Source organism: Athalia rosae, chromosome 3, assembly GCF_917208135.1.
Source record: "Athalia rosae chromosome 3, iyAthRosa1.1, whole genome shotgun sequence".
Classification (NCBI taxonomy): Eukaryota; Metazoa; Arthropoda; class Insecta; order Hymenoptera; family Athaliidae; genus Athalia; species Athalia rosae.
This window is the reverse complement of record NC_064028.1, coordinates 48,788-65,961: the sequence shown is the minus strand read 5'-3', so window position 1 is coordinate 65,961 and position 17,174 is coordinate 48,788. Positions and strand designations below refer to the sequence as shown.

General features: G+C 46.2%; 3 protein-coding genes across 8 annotated transcripts; 2 read left to right on the top strand and 1 right to left on the bottom strand.

Moving 5' to 3' along the window:
* Positions 1-64: 64 nt before the first annotated feature.
* Positions 65-6,220, top strand: LOC105685648 (tyramine beta-hydroxylase). Of its 4 annotated transcripts, none has more exons than XM_048651741.1 (13): positions 65-905; positions 1,015-1,407; positions 1,529-1,741; positions 1,884-2,603; positions 2,680-2,833; positions 3,471-3,617; positions 3,720-3,967; positions 4,114-4,267; positions 4,454-4,717; positions 4,866-5,096; positions 5,217-5,345; positions 5,463-5,637; positions 5,748-6,220. In XM_048651741.1, the coding sequence occupies exons 4-13, from the start codon at positions 2,431-2,433 to the stop codon at positions 5,876-5,878; spliced, it is 1,806 nt and encodes a 601-aa protein (XP_048507698.1). In that variant the 5' UTR covers positions 65-905; positions 1,015-1,407; positions 1,529-1,741; positions 1,884-2,430; the 3' UTR covers positions 5,879-6,220. The 4 variants fall into 4 exon arrangements, with proteins under 4 accessions (XP_048507698.1, XP_012255360.2, XP_048507697.1 ...); XM_012399937.3 differs by having other exon boundaries at positions 1,526-1,741; XM_048651740.1 differs by lacking the exon at positions 1,529-1,741.
* Positions 6,221-6,728: 508 nt separating this feature from the next.
* On the bottom strand, positions 6,729-13,055 carry LOC105685626 (active breakpoint cluster region-related protein). Of its 2 annotated transcripts, none has more exons than XM_012399894.3 (13): positions 12,255-13,055; positions 11,527-12,004; positions 11,186-11,429; positions 10,843-11,122; positions 10,576-10,755; positions 10,267-10,482; positions 10,024-10,143; positions 9,692-9,936; positions 9,329-9,590; positions 8,956-9,238; positions 8,593-8,863; positions 8,300-8,471; positions 6,729-8,240 (listed from the first exon to the last, which is right to left on the bottom strand). In XM_012399894.3, the coding sequence occupies exons 1-13, from the start codon at positions 12,366-12,368 to the stop codon at positions 7,845-7,847; spliced, it is 3,261 nt and encodes a 1,086-aa protein (XP_012255317.2). In that variant the 5' UTR covers positions 12,369-13,055; the 3' UTR covers positions 6,729-7,844. The 2 variants fall into 2 exon arrangements, with proteins under 2 accessions (XP_012255317.2, XP_048507687.1); XM_048651730.1 differs by having other exon boundaries at positions 11,186-11,414; positions 12,255-13,053.
* A 320-nt stretch (positions 13,056-13,375) lies between these two features.
* Positions 13,376-17,121, top strand: LOC105685612 (armadillo repeat-containing protein 5). Of its 2 annotated transcripts, none has more exons than XM_012399874.3 (7): positions 13,376-14,073; positions 14,145-14,374; positions 14,434-14,879; positions 14,987-15,260; positions 15,337-15,521; positions 15,619-15,886; positions 15,968-17,121. In XM_012399874.3, exons 1-7 carry the CDS (start codon positions 13,810-13,812, stop codon positions 16,893-16,895), a joined length of 2,595 nt encoding a protein of 864 aa, XP_012255297.2. In that variant the 5' UTR covers positions 13,376-13,809; the 3' UTR covers positions 16,896-17,121. The 2 variants fall into 2 exon arrangements, with proteins under 2 accessions (XP_012255297.2, XP_012255296.2); XM_012399873.3 differs by having other exon boundaries at positions 15,962-17,121.
* Positions 17,122-17,174: the final 53 nt, after the last annotated feature.

The following is a 17,174-nucleotide window of genomic DNA, read 5'->3' as shown; positions in this document are numbered from 1 at the left end:
CACTTTGCCGCAACATTACACCCAATAAGTTACTATACATGTATCTAGTCCCTCCCGCGAGCAGCCGGCCGACCGACGTCGTCCGACGTCACGTCCCCCGATTTTTCTTCGCAGCGACGCCGATCGACCTTCGCGCCTTCCAACAACTCTTCCAAAATTTATCAAGTAAACTACATAGTAGGAGTAGGAGTAGGGTATCGGTACGGTATCGTGGTAATATTCGTAAACAACTCCGACACAGTACACACGGTACACCGTACGTACGTACGTACGTGCTACGTGTGACATAATACGTGTACGCCTTGAAGCATATGTATACGATGTCTACGATAATACTATCGACTATCGTTCGAAATAGACGATTATTCTACTCTCGATGGGATTTTATTGTGTATTCGCATGTATACGAATGCGGAATATACGTGTCCGCCGTATGCAGTCGCCGTCAAAGTGGGTTCGACGAAAGTGCGGACCTCGTGGGACAACGACCGTTGGTCAATCGGTGCTCGATCGCGGACCGATGCAAAACTCGTACGTACGGTACGTACGGTACATACATCTGCGGGCGATCGCTAGACGAGGCAAATTGGATTTTTTTTCACAAACATGCGGCCGTTGCTCCATCAATGACAACGTACGTATGTACATACGTAGTACAAGTATACCCGTCTCACATGATACACGTATGCGTATACCTCGAGGAATCGAGCGTCTTCAACCTTGCCAGTCAATCCGAAGCACCCGAAGTCTGGCTAACCCGTGGTGACTTTGACGCAGACCGGGATATAGCTTCATCGTGTGTATTTACAACGATGATACATCGACGTTGTGTTATCTGATACCGTATGCCCAGACTTTATACCCGTTCATACGCAACGCAACATGATTTCACATTCGTACACACGGTACGTATGCATACGTGCATATACGACACATATCATACATTGTACCGTCGTATCGCATCGTTGTCGTATCATGATACCCCGTTTGATGATTTTTTTTATGTTGTTCCAGTGATAATTACGGCACGAGCTTATGACGTTGAAAGACAAGTGTCCGGTCGCACACCACCGTAGTCAACGGAGCAATGCCGAAGCGAGATACGGGATAGCGACGATTTTGCGATTCGGAGTTCTTGGAATTTCATTTTTGCATTATCGTGCGAGGAAAGAGTGGATCTGCGGCGTCGAGACCTCTGCGTATTCGATATAATTTATACGCCGGAACTCATAATGGAGGTATTCGATGATTGCGGCACCGCAAACGGCGCCCCTGGGAAAAGAATGCAATATCGGCTCGCCCTTGTAGGAATTCGCGGCAGCCTCTATTATATCGTCGTCTCTGATCGTCGGGTCGTACGCTCGTACATCCCCCGCGGCAATCTTTCAACGAGAACCCATTTTATAGGTAGGTAGTCGCGCGTCTCGTTTGCGCCTCACTTAACGTTTAATCCGTATTATAATCGCGCGTTCGCTGTACATATACAACCGATTCTCACCGACTGTATCATTATCTGCTGTTGCAGCAGTTAGTCGGGGACTTGAGCCGGCGGGGATTACGGGAGATCGCCAAGTACGTCCCGGCGATACATTTTCACACCCCGCCGTCGATTCGCATTGATTATCACCTTGATTATCACGCGAGACGTACAAATTTGAGACTTGTCGGTGTATGCGATCGCAACTTACTCGCAATAATAGCTAACGGGTTAAGGGGGGACCGGGGCAGGATGCATTGAAGAGTAAGAGTTATCCAGATTTCGATATACCGTTTTCTCGTTCCGTTAAACGAACGATCAAAGTGGAATACACCGAATGGAAACAAAGAAATCACGGTCAAGTCTCAAAAGCCGCATGTTATTGAAATGGGAAAATAATTCGCAGGTGTTGGGGGTCGGCTTGGAATTTCGAGTGAGCTGCCGCAGTACCAACTCCACGAGCTTTCGCCGGCATTTCCTTTTATTTATCCGCGGACACACGAGCTATGGGGAGCAACAAAATTCAAAAATGACCCAAGGAAGCACCACCTCGATAATATAGAGAAATAAAATACGTGTGTACATACCAGGAGAGATTATCGGGATTGGGGAATGGGAATTTTTTGTGCGATACTCGCGCAGGCGTCCCTGCATTCGTCGCGTCGTCTTATATCGTATTGTTCGGCGGAAGACTTCTGGTAGTCGGAGCGCGAGGTATCGCGAGGAGTCTCGATCCGAACCTCGTCTGTACCGGATGCGACGGGGCGCCGTTTCCGACGCCTGTGCAGGATACGATCTCCGCCGAAGCCGGACCGCGGTACACCTGGTGCGACACCGGACTCGGATTCCAACATTTCTCTCAATTCTTTGAGAAATTCTTCAAGATCGCAGTTGGGAGGAACCGGACATTCCGTTGTATACCCAGTCGATCGGTTACGAGGGATACATTCATCATGAAAATTGTCTCGCTCTTTCTCATCGCTGGAAAGATTGGCTTGGCTTTTTCGCTGTCCTTGCACGACGGTGATCTCGCGATCGGCGAGGCCGTCGCAGCGACGACCAACGGGACGAAGGATGACAGAGTGCATTCGGTGCCTCTGGGTTCCGAGTCCACCTTTTACTGGAGGTTCGCGATAGATCGGAGATTTTGCGTAGAGCGGTTACACCAACGTAACTTGATTATCGTGTGCGTAAATTTTCAGGGCCGAATCGACGGACGAAAGGATCACGGCAGAGGTTCACTACGTCGGGGATGAAAGCGCTTGGTTCGCCGTTGGATTTTCCGATTACGGGGAAACGAAGCCAGCGGATTATTGCATTCTGTGGATCGGCTGGCACAGTGATGTCCAACTACAAGTATATAACACGTCTATAGCTACATGCTACATACTGGTAAAATCTATAACGCGGTACCGCAATTTCGGGGTCAAGTTCCTTCGTCAGAGGTCACGACAAGTAACAAAATATATTCCTATTGCTACAGCGAACTCGGGGGAACGGCCGATCGCGATTTCGGAAATAGCCGAACCAGAGATAGAAGCGTGCGCCACCCGTAGCACCTTTAAGCCTAATTGCACGTAGATATGCGGGTATAAGGTATAATTGTGCTTTACTCGAGATACCCCTTACGATATCGCGTCATCGATAACCACGGATTTTGTACAAGTAGTTTGTGCGACGAGCTCAAAAATGAGTATTGGGGAATACAGGGTTACGCGAACGCGCTCCCGCTTCGGTATATACTATAGCTGTGTAGGTACAGTGTCCGTTGCACAGCTGTACATACATACCGCTCTACCTTCGCGAACGTACGTACGTACGTACGTACGATAGGAATCCGACGGCAGCGGGTATTCACTCATTGCCGCGAAGACGAGCGAAATGATGGGCAGATGCGATACGCGGGGTAGCCGGCAGCGGTGTAGCGTGTGCGTGTGTAGACGATCGTTTGGCGCGACACTTGATCCTATTCGCTGTACTCTTGATCCTATAGGACGTCTGGGCTGACGGTGACGGGGAACTGCACGTCGATCAACAGCAGGATTGCAACAATTTTCTGTGGACGAAACGTGGAAATGTTACCAAATTCTCCTACTCGAGAAAATTCGACACTTGCGACAGCGAGGACTACGTAATCCAAGTATCCGCTGTTTTTCTTATTTCTGTTTCTATCCTATACCGATATCTATAGCGTGCAGATTGGGATCGATCCTTCCTTGTGATCTATTTTTCACACCCTCAGGATGGGACGACGCACATTGTGTGGCTGAGGGGCGACGGACCCTTGTACACGATCGCCGGTCTCCGAACGTCCGATGCAAAAGTTGCCGGGATGGCGAGAGCGCAGTTACCCAAGGTAGTGCCCCGAGAGTCGTCCGTACCCCGAGATACCTGGAAACTGGAGCTTGTAACGAACCGGGTTCACGTTCCAAACGTTGAAACGACATACTGGTGTCACGTGCACGAGCTCCCATTCTCTCTGACGGACAGGTACGGTAGCAAGTGGAATGCGCCGCGGATAGGCAACTCGAAACTGTATATCGTGAAAAATACATTTGAGCGAATCGTTGTTGCTGTTTCCGATGGCGTTTCCCGTGTCCGTCGCCATCTCCACTCCCGTAAAACGAATCGCGTAGACACCACGTCCTCCGATTCGGACCGCTCGTCCAGCCGGGTAACGAACACCTGGTACATCATATGGAGGTATTTCACTGCGCCGGTCCCGCCGACAGATCCATCCCTTTGTACAGCGGACCCTGCGACCATGCCGATCGCCCGAAAGAAACCCAGGTATTTGGATTCGTTAGGTCGAGACTCACCTCCCACGCTCGTCGAGCAGCGTAGACGCCAACGGGGCAAACGAGACGAGCGAGCGAGAGCGTACGAGCGTCCGCGCTCGTATGCCCGTTCGACATTTATTTCGATTCTCGATCAAGTCCCGATTTCATACTCGTACGTTCGTACACGATGCCGCAGGTGTGTCAAAAGGTTTTGGCGGCATGGGCGATGGGAGCGGACGCGTTCGTCTACCCCGAGGAGGCGGGGCTGCCGATAGGCGGGGAGAAATTCAACCGGTATGTGATGCTCGAGATTCATTACAACAACCCCGAGCTACGCGTGGGCCAGGTGGACTCTTCGGGGGTCCAGTTTCTCCTGACCAAGACTTTGCGCAGGTACGACGCTGGCGTTATAGAACTCGGACTCGAGTATACGGACAAGATGGCTATACCCGCGGAACAGGTGAGTTGCCCTTGTACCGTGTACGTGCGTGCGTGCGTGCGTGCGTGCGTGCGTGCGTGCGTACGTACGTACTCCACGATCAGGCGTCCAGAGGATCCTGCGAACAAGGGATAGTAACGAAACATTGAGCTGTGTCGCGTTGGTATAGGAAGCATTCACACTGACCGGTCACTGCGTCGCCGAATGTACGGGTGTGGGACTACCGCGCGACGGCATAAGGATATTCGGATCGCAACTGCACACGCATTTGCTTGGTACCAAAGTGGCGACTCGCCACGTCAGAGATGGATTCGAACTGCCGATTCTCAATCAGGACAATCACTACTCTACGCATTTTCAGGAGATCCGGCTTCTCCCGAAGCACGTCACCGTATTGCCGGTGAGAAACTTCTTCATTGAATTGCCCCGGGGCGTCGTATTTTTCTGGGGGATTCCTACCTCGAATTCCGCGCTTGTCGACGGTGCGACTGATTCGGTATCTTTCCCCCGTTGTTCGCAGGGAGATTCTTTGATAACGACGTGCACGTACAAGAGCTTGGGCAAAAGAAACATCACCCTGGGCGGATTTTCAATATCCGACGAAATGTGCGTCAATTACGTGCATTACTATCCGAGCACGAGGCTTGAGGTTCGTTCGAATTCCTGACAAAATCCGTGAAACTACCTAATATAGGACAATAGCATTCCTATCTATCCCTGCTATGTCGTACGTTGTACCTGCAATGCTACACGGTATATTTAACAGGTCTGCAAAAGTGCGATCAGCAGCGACGCTCTGAGAACATACTTTCGTTACATGCGAGACTGGGAGAACCAACCAACGTCGAACGGGAAGGGGATATCGGAAAATTACCGGAGCATCGAATGGAACAAGGTCCGAGTAGCCGCGTTGCACGATCTCTACACAGCCGCTCCACTAGGTATACATACGATACGTAGCCGTGTATAAATTATATCGTTTACAATTAGGGTGAATGAAATTTTCTCGCCGTACGAGTATACGAGTAACGATGCATTACTGTGGTATCAGCTATGCAGTGCAACGCCTCGGACGGTTCGCGGCTTCCTGGTCTCTGGGAGAACGCAGCTCCTACCTCCATCCGTTCGCCATTAACACCCCCAGCTCGTGACTGTCCAGGTACCGACGATAACGCGATGTGAAAAACCTTGGCCTAAGATCAATCGAGTCGAGTAATTTGGGCTTTGAGAAAAATGGTAACGACCAATCTTGTCGATCCTACGATACAATCTCTTTCCAGTTTGACAATCGGTAAATTTTCCGGCTGACTAATCCGCGACAGCTCGCTTATACATGTTTATATCTATCATAATTAAAGTTTATAGCTATATATGTGTATATATATACATATATATACATATAATATACATACATACACATGTATACATGTACACATCTGTATTCTTAGTGCTCCAGACGCTGATTCGCGAAATTTATGGACAAATTGATGTTATGGATGAAAAATAAATTCAAATCTCACGATCTGTCGTGCGAAAGCTCTGTTTCGTATCAATACCTGTACAGACATAATTACTAGACATTAAAACTATACGATTACACGTTAATGGTTGAATCAAGTCCCTCGTGCGAGAACATTGAACCGTGACCGCGCAAATTGATATTTCCGGCGAAATCCATAATCTCCGATTGATATCCTGAACTCGGATAATTCGGACGTGTTTGCTTCTTTATTCCGCAAAAGTGAATACGCCCGGAGACATTTAAGTTTGGCCTTTGACATAGAATGCGTTTCACGCTGTTAGGAAATTCCAAGATTCTTTAGCTTTACGCTTTCTGCAAAGCTTTCTACTCGTTCCCCCGAGCGGTGCGTCAAGGGAGAGCACTTTACCATAGTCGAACGAAACAAAGTTAAGGCTTGCCCAAGGGAAGTTTTGGAGCTTTTGGGTATGATTATGTTTACTCGGTGGAATGGAAAATTAGATGCGAAAAAGCTGGACGATCCGACATAGGACCATCTAAAATAAGCAAGTGTCCTTGAAAAGATTATAATAAATCATGTTTACTGATATCATAATATAGATAGGTATAAAGGTGTGATACACGTATAGGTATATACAACTAAAATGTTTTGTCGCATTTGTAAGGTGTTCATTTACGTAGTATCGAGCAACGATAGCAAGTAGTGAACGTTGGGAGCACTGATATATCAGTGGTTGGGAGGCATAAATAACTCGAACACACCGCGATGGTGCGATGTTTAAGGTTGGTGTATACGTATGTACGTACAACGTACGTACGTACATACATACGTACTACGTTACACCTACTTAAACATGGTGGTCCGTATTTACAAATTACTTCTAGGGCTAAAAGTGTACAACTAGTTTTTTTATACGTTCAACTTTCTGTGAGGGAAAAAATCTAGTCGGACACTTTTTTACAGCTGAAAGCGAGTTGTGAATATGGAGCGGTATGTATAATGTACATGTACATACGTATGTCGGTACAACAATGTAGTAATAGGACCATTACTACATCGTTGTCGGTACATACCTAAGTATACAAAATGTTACAAAATCGGGAAATGCATTCAGTTGATACAAAATTTGAGGAAAAAAATCGAATGCATACCGTACCGCTAGCCTTTTTTTAGTCAATCTCAAGCACGGCGACCCGTTCCGCTTTTACTTTCGATACGCTACACCGATGTCAAGTAGGTGGTCAAGAATTTATTCGAGATATGGCTCGTACACCGTTGACTGATTACGTACGTACACCGATATGGAATATAGCTGCCTGAGAACTTGAGTTACAAAATATCGTTCCCGCCGTGGGGCAGCTCTGTATGTCATCTTTGACGAATATAATATGTATAAAAGCTGTCGAAATACGAAGGAACAATTATGGGTACGTACACGCATAATAACAGTCGGGAATTTCCTGAAAAATTTCACAGTAAAAAATATAGATCGTCGCAATATAGCACGCCGGTAGAATTCATGGCCATTTCGTCAAAATGTGTGTTTATCTGGTAAAGTCAAATGAAGGCGATCAGCGCCGTTTGGCGCTGTAGCTATACCATCGGCCTAATACCCTGTGCAAACCAGTGTGTTGCTCTGGCAACGCAAGAGTATGGACTAGGTGTTGTTAGAGATGGGTTTGTAGGAAACAATATAATATACCGGCCTGTGCCATCACGTCGACGGTTCCGGCGGCAAGAAGATCCCGATTTTTCGGATCCGCGCGAGAATGGGTTCCTGGTCGCAAAAGGGTGGGCCCAAAGACGGTGGCTAGGTTGTGAAGCGACATCTTGTTCTGCGCCTCATGCTTGTTCACACGTATAAGATGGGCCAATAAAAAGTCTATGACAGCTTTATTGATCGGCGGCAGGCTCTCGTGGACCCTCTTAAGAGCTATACTCCGCGACAGCTCACCGGATTGAAATGCCTCCAGGAATGCGGGATAAAGGGCATCGGTGAACAATGCCTCTGGCATTTCACGTAGGTAAAGCTTCAGTACGCCGGTGACGGAGTGAACGTCTACCTAGAAATTGTGTTTCGGTTAGAAAATTGCCCCGCGAGGAGGTGTGCGACGGCGCTTACCTCTTTGAGAAGTTGTTCGGCCTCGTATGCGTTACTCTCGAATGATTTTCGGAGTTTCGCCAAGTCCGAAGCAGAGCCGGAAACTCTGTATAGTCCTACCTCGCCGACACCCCGTCTTTCCACTTCGCGGACGCATGCGGTGACTATGAACGGAACATCGCGTTTTTCGCGTCTGAAATCAAAAGAGGGGGAGAAGGATCAACGGTTATGATTTATCGTCAAAGATCGACGGACATCGGGGAATACTTTGCTATTCGCTCTCCATGCTGCTCGAATGCTATGTATAAACTGACTTGCAAACTTGTTGAATCTTGGCGCCGAACAACCCCTGAGGTTTGGCCGACGGTACTCGTCTCAGGGTGACTTCACTAGGAACGAATCTGAAGGTGACGTCGAGCGTTGCTGGACCGAGACCAAGAGCTCTTTCAACCTGTTCCGACTGCAGCCAGGACCTGCTGAGCCGTTGGGTGCATTTGCCTCTAAGTACGGCTCGTGAACCACATTCTTCGTAGAGCAAGATCCGCACATTTTGACTTCCTTCCAGTTCAACGACGAACGTCTCGCCTGCGGATGTGGAAGAATTAGTTGGTAGAGATACAAAAAAATTTCCTCTCATACGGCAGGCTGGTTGTTCGTAATCTACTAACAAGGCTTACCCCAAGTCGGTGCTTGTCCCCTTGCGGCACGGCTTTTCGCTCGTTTGAAATAGTGGCCGTAGCTGTCGACCTCAACGGTTATGTAAAGATCCCCAGCCCTGTCCAGTCCAGGCGGAGTCAAACCAAGCAAAGTTATGTGCAAATCACCAAGCAGTAGGCTCTCATCTCGCCCTGAACGCATCAGATAGCTTCCCATATCTGTTTGTAAATACGTTCGGCACGCCGTGACCCATGCCTGAAGCTCATACATCGTCAATGGCAATGGTCCCGGTGGCTGACCACCCTGTCGAATGGTCGTCATCATTTTGTTCAATTATTCGTATGATATTCATAGTCGTATGACTCGCAACTGACTTCTCTGCTTTCGACGTACCTGCTGCAATGCCTCGACCGCTTCCACCCATTGCGCGCGTTCGAATTCGCTTGAAAGAAAGAAGGTGTAGGAGTTATTAGCCCGATGTTGTCCCTTCTGCGCAACTCGGAGAACCAGATTGGGGGAAGCAAGGACCAACTGAGCCTCGAGTTCTGCCAATTTCTTTCGATTCTTTTCCGACCCTCTGCTACCGATCCTGATTCTCTTATCATCATTCTTCTCCTCCCATAAAATTTGATCTCTCACGGTACACGCCTGAGATCTGATGCGGTAAAAAAAATTCATAATGCAGCAGTGAAACGTTACGGAAGCTGCTGTAATATAAGAACCGCATTTAATCACGGCGTAAGAGCAGTTTGTCACCTTAGAGCCACAACGTTTGCCGGGCTTGCTTCTCGGGGTTCCCCATTATCTTCAGAGACAAGAGCGTCGCCCAAGGGCACGTACCACTTCAATTCGAATGTAAACTTATCCCTACCAGATGCCTTGTACTTCGCACAAGCGATTACATCATTGAAGAGAAATAGATGTCGCAGTTTGCGATGACCGTCAGAGAGCTCGACAACAAATGAATTTTTCACCAACCTTCTCTGGGCACGGTCGTGACTCTTAAAAAACAAGTCAAAATACCATTGTGTAACACATAAGGGTTTCTAAGAAATAACTTCTGCGTGGCGACTGCACGTGATACTCACTGGAAACATAGACTTTGTTTGAATAATGTTAAACTCATCGAGGAAGTGTCGTGTCATCGCCAGAGCCTCGGAGAGAGGGGCGTGATCGGCGTGAGTGGACGGAGTATGCTTGAGGAGATCCTGAAATTTCAGTGATTCAGGTAAATGGACAAATAATAGACTTTCATCATATTCTCGGACGAATCCTAATTGAAATCTCGGGCCGAATAAATCTCAAGGCATCAGATGAATTCATTCGCTTACGTGAAGTACGAGGGCGTTTTTTTGGACACGCGCAACGGGCTTGTGCAGGAGATCCTCTAGTGAGAGTCCCTGTCCCTTCGGCAGCCCTCGCAGTCTGATATCCTTCGTGATTTGCCCAAACTGTGCAGAGCTTGCGCTACATCGACGGACGGTATCTGTCGCACGGGCGTAGTTGTGCAAAAAAGCACCGTACAAGCCAATGTTACTTGCCATCACCTAGCGAAAACTCATTTCAATTATTATCTGAGCTCATCTTGAGACCCAACCTGAAGTGCAAATTCCACCACTGCAATGAAGTGCCACACCCACCTTGAAATGTTCCCCAATAGTAGTCCGGCAGTCCCAATTTTCAGACTTTTTACGCAAATCTTCCAAGAAATCCCGATGCAGTGCATATAATTCTGGAATTTTATAAAACATGGTGCCAAATTCCTCCTCCGAGATGACAGGCTGTGAAGTTGTCAGAGTTGCTCTGATCGCTTTCATGTACTACCCAAAACATACCAATACAATTTTCCAGCGTCAGATAAAGATGTGGTGATACTAGCAGATAAATTCTACATTGATGGACCATACTTGCAGCATCACGGAGAGACACTCGACGTACACAGCCTCGCTGTCAACAACAGAATAAATGATACATTTGACCATGGACGTTCGGTCATCATCTCGCTCGCCAACTTTTTCCTGCCTACGTGGTGTTGTAGGGGTCGGTGACTCCAAACTACCTTCGCTCAAACTAAGCGGCTCCGCGTCGCTACTTCCCGTTTCATTGTCAGTGCTCAAGGCTCGGAGCAGCATCGGTGGTGCCGGACCGGCGCCCTCTTCATCCTCGCTGTCCATAGCAGCTCTGTGCCTGCGCACACATTCGCTTATCATGATCAAAGCACAAGCCATGTAACTATTTATCAATACTCACTGTATGAAATAGTCGATATTGACATAATTGCTCTGGTTTCCAGGGGATTCAGGCAAGGATGGAGGCCTGCGAAGGGGCACCCGATTACTATTAGCAATAGGTGGGACTCGTGCATCAATGTAAACGTACTCTCCGGTCTGGTCTAAAGCTACCGAGTCGTAATAAGGCTCCTCCTCCGATGCTTCCGCATCCCCATCTTCAGCTTCTTCGCTTATTCTGTTTTTTGAGTCTGCGGGCCATAACGCTTTGATAATATCATAGTTAAGAGTCTGGGAATCGAGCGAAATAATTGAAATTGGATTGACCGGTAACAATAGGAAAGAACAACTTGGTGACCTCACCTTTTTCATTCTTGTTTTCGGTGAGCGCTTGGCTATTGTCCTTTTTAGTACTACCGGTCACTTCGATAACGGTCACATAGTTACTAAGAATATCTGGATTGCTATTTCTCCTAAGCTCTCGTATCCTCTCTGGACTTCTGGGAATCTCACTCTTAGGCCGCCTACAGGAACTTAACGTCGAACTTAGTTCGGACACGCATTTATCCTGGAGCTTGCTTATATCTTCCCTTACCGGTTGCGGTGGAGCGGAAGGTTTGCTGTGCCCTGAGCTGATTACGTTATCCAAACTTTGTGGGTTACTTTCTGAATTTTCAAGACTGCTACAATTCTGGGAATCAACAGCAGTTGTTATTTCATCCGGAATCAACAAGCAAGAATTACTCGGTAATTGTTTATGACGTTCAACATCTGCCAGGAGCCTCTCTAAATACTCCACATAAAATTCTTCCTTCTCAAGTTCTTCCCTCAGTGTAGTGACCTAGGATGAAAAATCAATAACCACTCATCAATTTGTGAATTGATATCAACTAGATGGTTATGATTCCGTCAAGCACATTGAAAACAGATATTGGATCACCAGCTTTTACCAACTGGTGACATGAGATTCAATCAAAAATCAGTAAGACTGAAGCGTTTAACAATGACTACGTCATATTAGACAAACACAAGTAGCGATCAGAATCGCTTGGAAGGTGAGACGATGAGCAGAACATGAGAATTTGACAAACCTTTTGCTTGTGCTTGACTAAGTTGGCACGAACGTCCTCTTCCCACGCAGCAGGCAGGGTGCTTTCTGGGAATCTCTGCACCCATACCCGTTGAAAATCGCCAAATACACTCATCACTTTCGGGAAAACTCTTTCAAATCACTTTTTTCACGTACATCGCTCGAGACCCCCGCAGAACGTCTAGGCAGTTGTGAGACACCCCTGTTCAAATAATATTTCGGCTGCACCATCGACGCGACCAACTTGTTCTCGCGATCTCTTGAGAATTAATCGGTATAGGATCGGTCTATCGAACTGCCGAAGCCCGCAATCCCGGTTATGAATTCCCAGGTTCATAGGAATCAACGAAAATGACGAAAAATGATGGCAAGTGATTGCGCGTCACAGGCGAGTCAGGAGTAAGAGCAACGCAGACTTTGGCTGTCATATCACAATCATGTCACGAAGGATTACATCTTCGTCGCGACCACCATTCCCTTAATCGCTATTTTTAATCATTCATCACGAGCGCTCATCACAATGATCATTCACCTATAGAATTATACGGTATGGTTTGACTCAACTTTTCTATTAAAAAACTCCAGTGCTACTGTGCCATTAAACCAGCACTAAACTGTGCTATCCATAGCTGAAGGCCTGTTGACACGGTAAAGGAAATCGGTTCGAGTTTTCGTATAGAAGCTTGGTAACAATGCGATTAGCTTCTATACGATTCTATGAATCACCGTGAAATCGTCGGTGCAATCGTTGAAAGTAGATGGGTTCAGCGGAGTTTTCCATGGGAGTTTTCGTTTCGAACTATATAAGTATATGACAACGAATTCAGAGCTACACCAGTTACACTTGAGTTCGTTGTGTGCATCAAAGAGGGGGTACATGAGCTGGCGAGTAACGCCCAGAACTAGCATGTAAAGAAACACGACACAACAGGGTTCCAAAAATTACCACCACGCCGAATCATCAGTTGATAGGTTGATACCTCTCGCTTATCCCTCACTTGATTACACCCACAGACTTATGGAAATTACACCAGCTTACACAGCTGGTTATCCCATATCCCTGTGCCACACATACATATAGCACTTACTACATCATTGAGTAACTATCTATCGTTGAGAGTAGAATTGTACAATTCTAGCTACTCCCGACGATTCTACTAACTGATATAGACCACTAGTAGTCTATATCAGTGATTCTACTACTAGAGAATACGTTTACAGCACGGAAATACATTATTTTTATTTCCGTGGTTTACAAAGTAAAAATAACATTTATCACACTGCTCACTGCTACCGCAGTACCACATTCGTGGGTAGACCATTTACGACCATGGCGTTAAAAAGTTCATAATCCGCTGGACGTATACATACATATACATATCAGTGCAACGATAACGAAGGAATTTAAAATAAAGCAAAAAAAGTAGAGAGAAAACCTGGTCGAATTAGTGCATGGAGGTCTATGAATTAGTGTCAATGATGTTCGAGGTTACAGGTCAGCTTTTGTGATGTTAGGAATATGTCAAGAATAACGCTGAGGGGACATTGTTAGAAAAATGTCATCCACAGGCGAACGGAGCAATGCTTCGTCACATCAGCTGACTCTCGACTTGATGAAAAATTTAAACTCCACTTCAAATTTCGACATTTGCATATCGCTGACTATATTGAAGCAAGATACACAATGCCACAAACAGTTTGTAAAAGATGGGGGGATTTCTGTTCTTGTCGGACTTCTCGGGTCTGATAATTACAAAATTTTGGACCTGTTACTGAGCATACTAGCAAACATGTGCCTGGAGAGTTACGTTCGGCAAGAGGTGGTAGCTCCGATTATAAATTTATAAGATATTTGGTTGATGAACAAATTCTGATCAATATGGTGTTCCAGTTATATCAAGCTCGTGGATTGGATTTAGCCACCAAGGTAACAGGCATTTTGAAAACCATCAAATCACCTAGCATCCAATGCCGTGCCTGTAGACTTGTAGGAAACCTAGCTGAGTGCAAGTGGCATGCAAGAGCCCTATATCAGTCGGGGATAATTAAGGTCATAACCAACCTATTCAAATCTTGTAAAATACCTGTGAGTGTTCAGCTTACAGCAATTAGGGCTATAAGGTAAGTCCTGGGGATTGAGATAATACTACTTTATATGACCCAACATTCTTTTGCCGCAGGAACATTTGGTCAGTGCTTGAAAGCAGTCGTGATGAAATTCTAGAGAATGGGACATTCCGTGAGGTTACAACAATATTTGTGCTAGCTGGTGAAGGAAAACAAGAAAAATGCAGAGAGGTATTGATCGATGTCTGTCTCAAAGCAATGTGTGCCTTTCTTCAGACATCAGATCCGCGGTGTAGCGAACAATTACGAGGTAAAACAGACATGGAAGGATTTAAGAGTATTGTTCAGCAATGCAAAGCAAAAAATCGAATGGCTATAAAATGTCTGTACATACTCTCTCAAATTGCTGAATGTCGACCGGTATTGGGAACCTTGGGAGCTATCGAATTCATCGTGTCGGCGATAGCTGCAGATACTCCATTCTTATGGGAGCTGTTGGCAAGCTTATGCCTATTTTGCCGAGAAGCTGTTAATCGTGTTCGTATTCGAACAGCTATCGGTGAGCCTATGTTCCTAAAACTACGCAATTTTATTTCAGTTCGGCTTTTACTAAAATTAGAGACGTAAGTATTATTGCAATGTGCATTAGTTATTCTAATCTCATAGGTCTAGAAGTTATGTTGGGCATATTAAAGCAAGAAGGACAGAGGCGTTATCATCCTATGCTGCTTCACGCCCTTGCCCAATTCATATACGATGATCAGAGTATCCTGATAATGATTAAGTACGGCTTGTTGGATGTGCTGATTACAAATTTACGCGAAATGATATTGGAAGATCCAAACGATTGTATAGAACGGTGTCATCCAAAAAAACGGGGCGCCCGCAGTCCTCTTAACAAAAGAATTGAAGTCAAGTTCCATAGAAGTGATTTCGGAAGGTAAGGCAAGTTTCAGGCTAGCTTATTTCCACACGCCAACTAGTTGCAAGTAATTTCATTCAATATGGCAACGCAGGTTCAGTCTAGACTACAAACGAGATGACTGGAGTCCGGGAAGTGCCACGAGCATGTGTTCATCACCACCTAGCACTCCGCCTCTCTCATCCTTTTTTGAGGACTATATCGACGAGATGGACGGCAGCGCTGAAGAAAATTACAGTCCCGTGTGCAGTGACACTGAGTGTGGTGAAAATGATGAAGGTGCTCTCCCGTAATAGCCCTTGGTGTTATCCCCGCATCCGTGACTCTAGAATTCGTTGCATTAAATACAGTTTTCCGTTTTCGTCGATTTTTGTAGACCTGGAAGACGAAGCTGCTTCTATAAAAAGTTGCTCCTCTTTTGTAATGGAATTCCCTGTGGAAGGGCATGATTTTGGAAACACGTGTAAAACGACGATAAGCAAACAAGCAAGGCATATGTGGACCTTGACGCTATTAAGCCGTTTGAGTCATTCCAACGAGCCGGTGGACAAGCTTGCAGACCCCGCTACCATTCAGCCCCTGATCGCTTATATCCGGGTGACGAAAAATGGTCGAGCATCGAGAATACTAGCTCGTATTATCAGGCAAGATTTTGTTGAGTTGAATGTGCACACATAATAGTTATTTTGTTACGACACCCTGACTTATTTTCTTTTCAGGAACAGATCGTATCTGGTGACATTGATGAAACAGGGCTTTGTCTTTGAACTGCAAACTATGCGGGGTTCCGAGCAGTACATCAGGCAGTTAAGCGCTCTTGCAGAGACAGGATGCGCCTTGGGAGAACTTGCTTCAATTTTACTCCGTGGGCAAGAAGCCGATAAAATTGTCATAGCGGTGTCGATTCCATTCTTAATACAGTCAAAAGACGCGCTCCGAACTCTGTTGAAAACGCACCGGGGCTTATCCTTTCTGTTTCGCGTGTTGACCGACAGAACGCACGATCTGCACATTAACGCAGTATACGCCGTTTGTCGCTTAGCCAACGCCCTTGAAATTGATCCACAAGAAGTTGATAGAAATCCTACCCAATCCACAACTAGGATTAACATCTCAAAGACTTTGGATTACCACCTAAAGCCCACCACCGTTACGTTTGAGTTGGATGATGGAACTACCGTTGACGCGCACAGAACTATACTTTGCCAGAGGTCCGAGTTCTTTTCGGCAATGCTCGAAGGAAACTTCTATGAATCCGGGAGACGTCGGGTAAAATTAAAAAACACCTCAAAGCAAGGTCTTGATACCTTGTTGCTCGCCGTCAATGGTTGCCCATACAGCGAACGTCCGATCGAATCGCTCTTGGACGCCGTTATTCTTGCCGATAAATTTCTGATGTCGGACGTACTCGACTCGTTGATAGAAATATCTCTTTCAAACATCAACTTAAACAATGTTAGTCGCACGTGGCATTGGGCCCATAAAAATGCATGCTACGAACTCAGAACTGGTTGTGTCAAGATATTTCTGACCGCCAAGTCTACCAAGCCTGCAAGGTTACAAGCCTTTAATGATTTTGGCGAAAGCGAGCGCTTCTCGGAATTTATCGGTGATCTAGAAAAAGTATTGAGAGCAGGCTTGTTGGGCCGCTAAGCACCCGCGATTCGAAACTATTCGTAACTTGCCATCCAAGAATCTTTATTGCTTTAGTAGATAAACATATACCTTGGTGTAGGACTTTTGGTAAGACCCATACCTGCATTATTATGACGGAATGTTAATAGAATAAAGGGGGAGAATAGGTTGCGGCCTGTACAAAATTTTTACAAGAAAAAAAATTGTGTCCTCGGAAATAAAATCAATATCTGATCAAACTCAAGTTCGCTGGAGCATTTCTCATATCCACATAACGGGTGCGTCACCGTAGTGTCA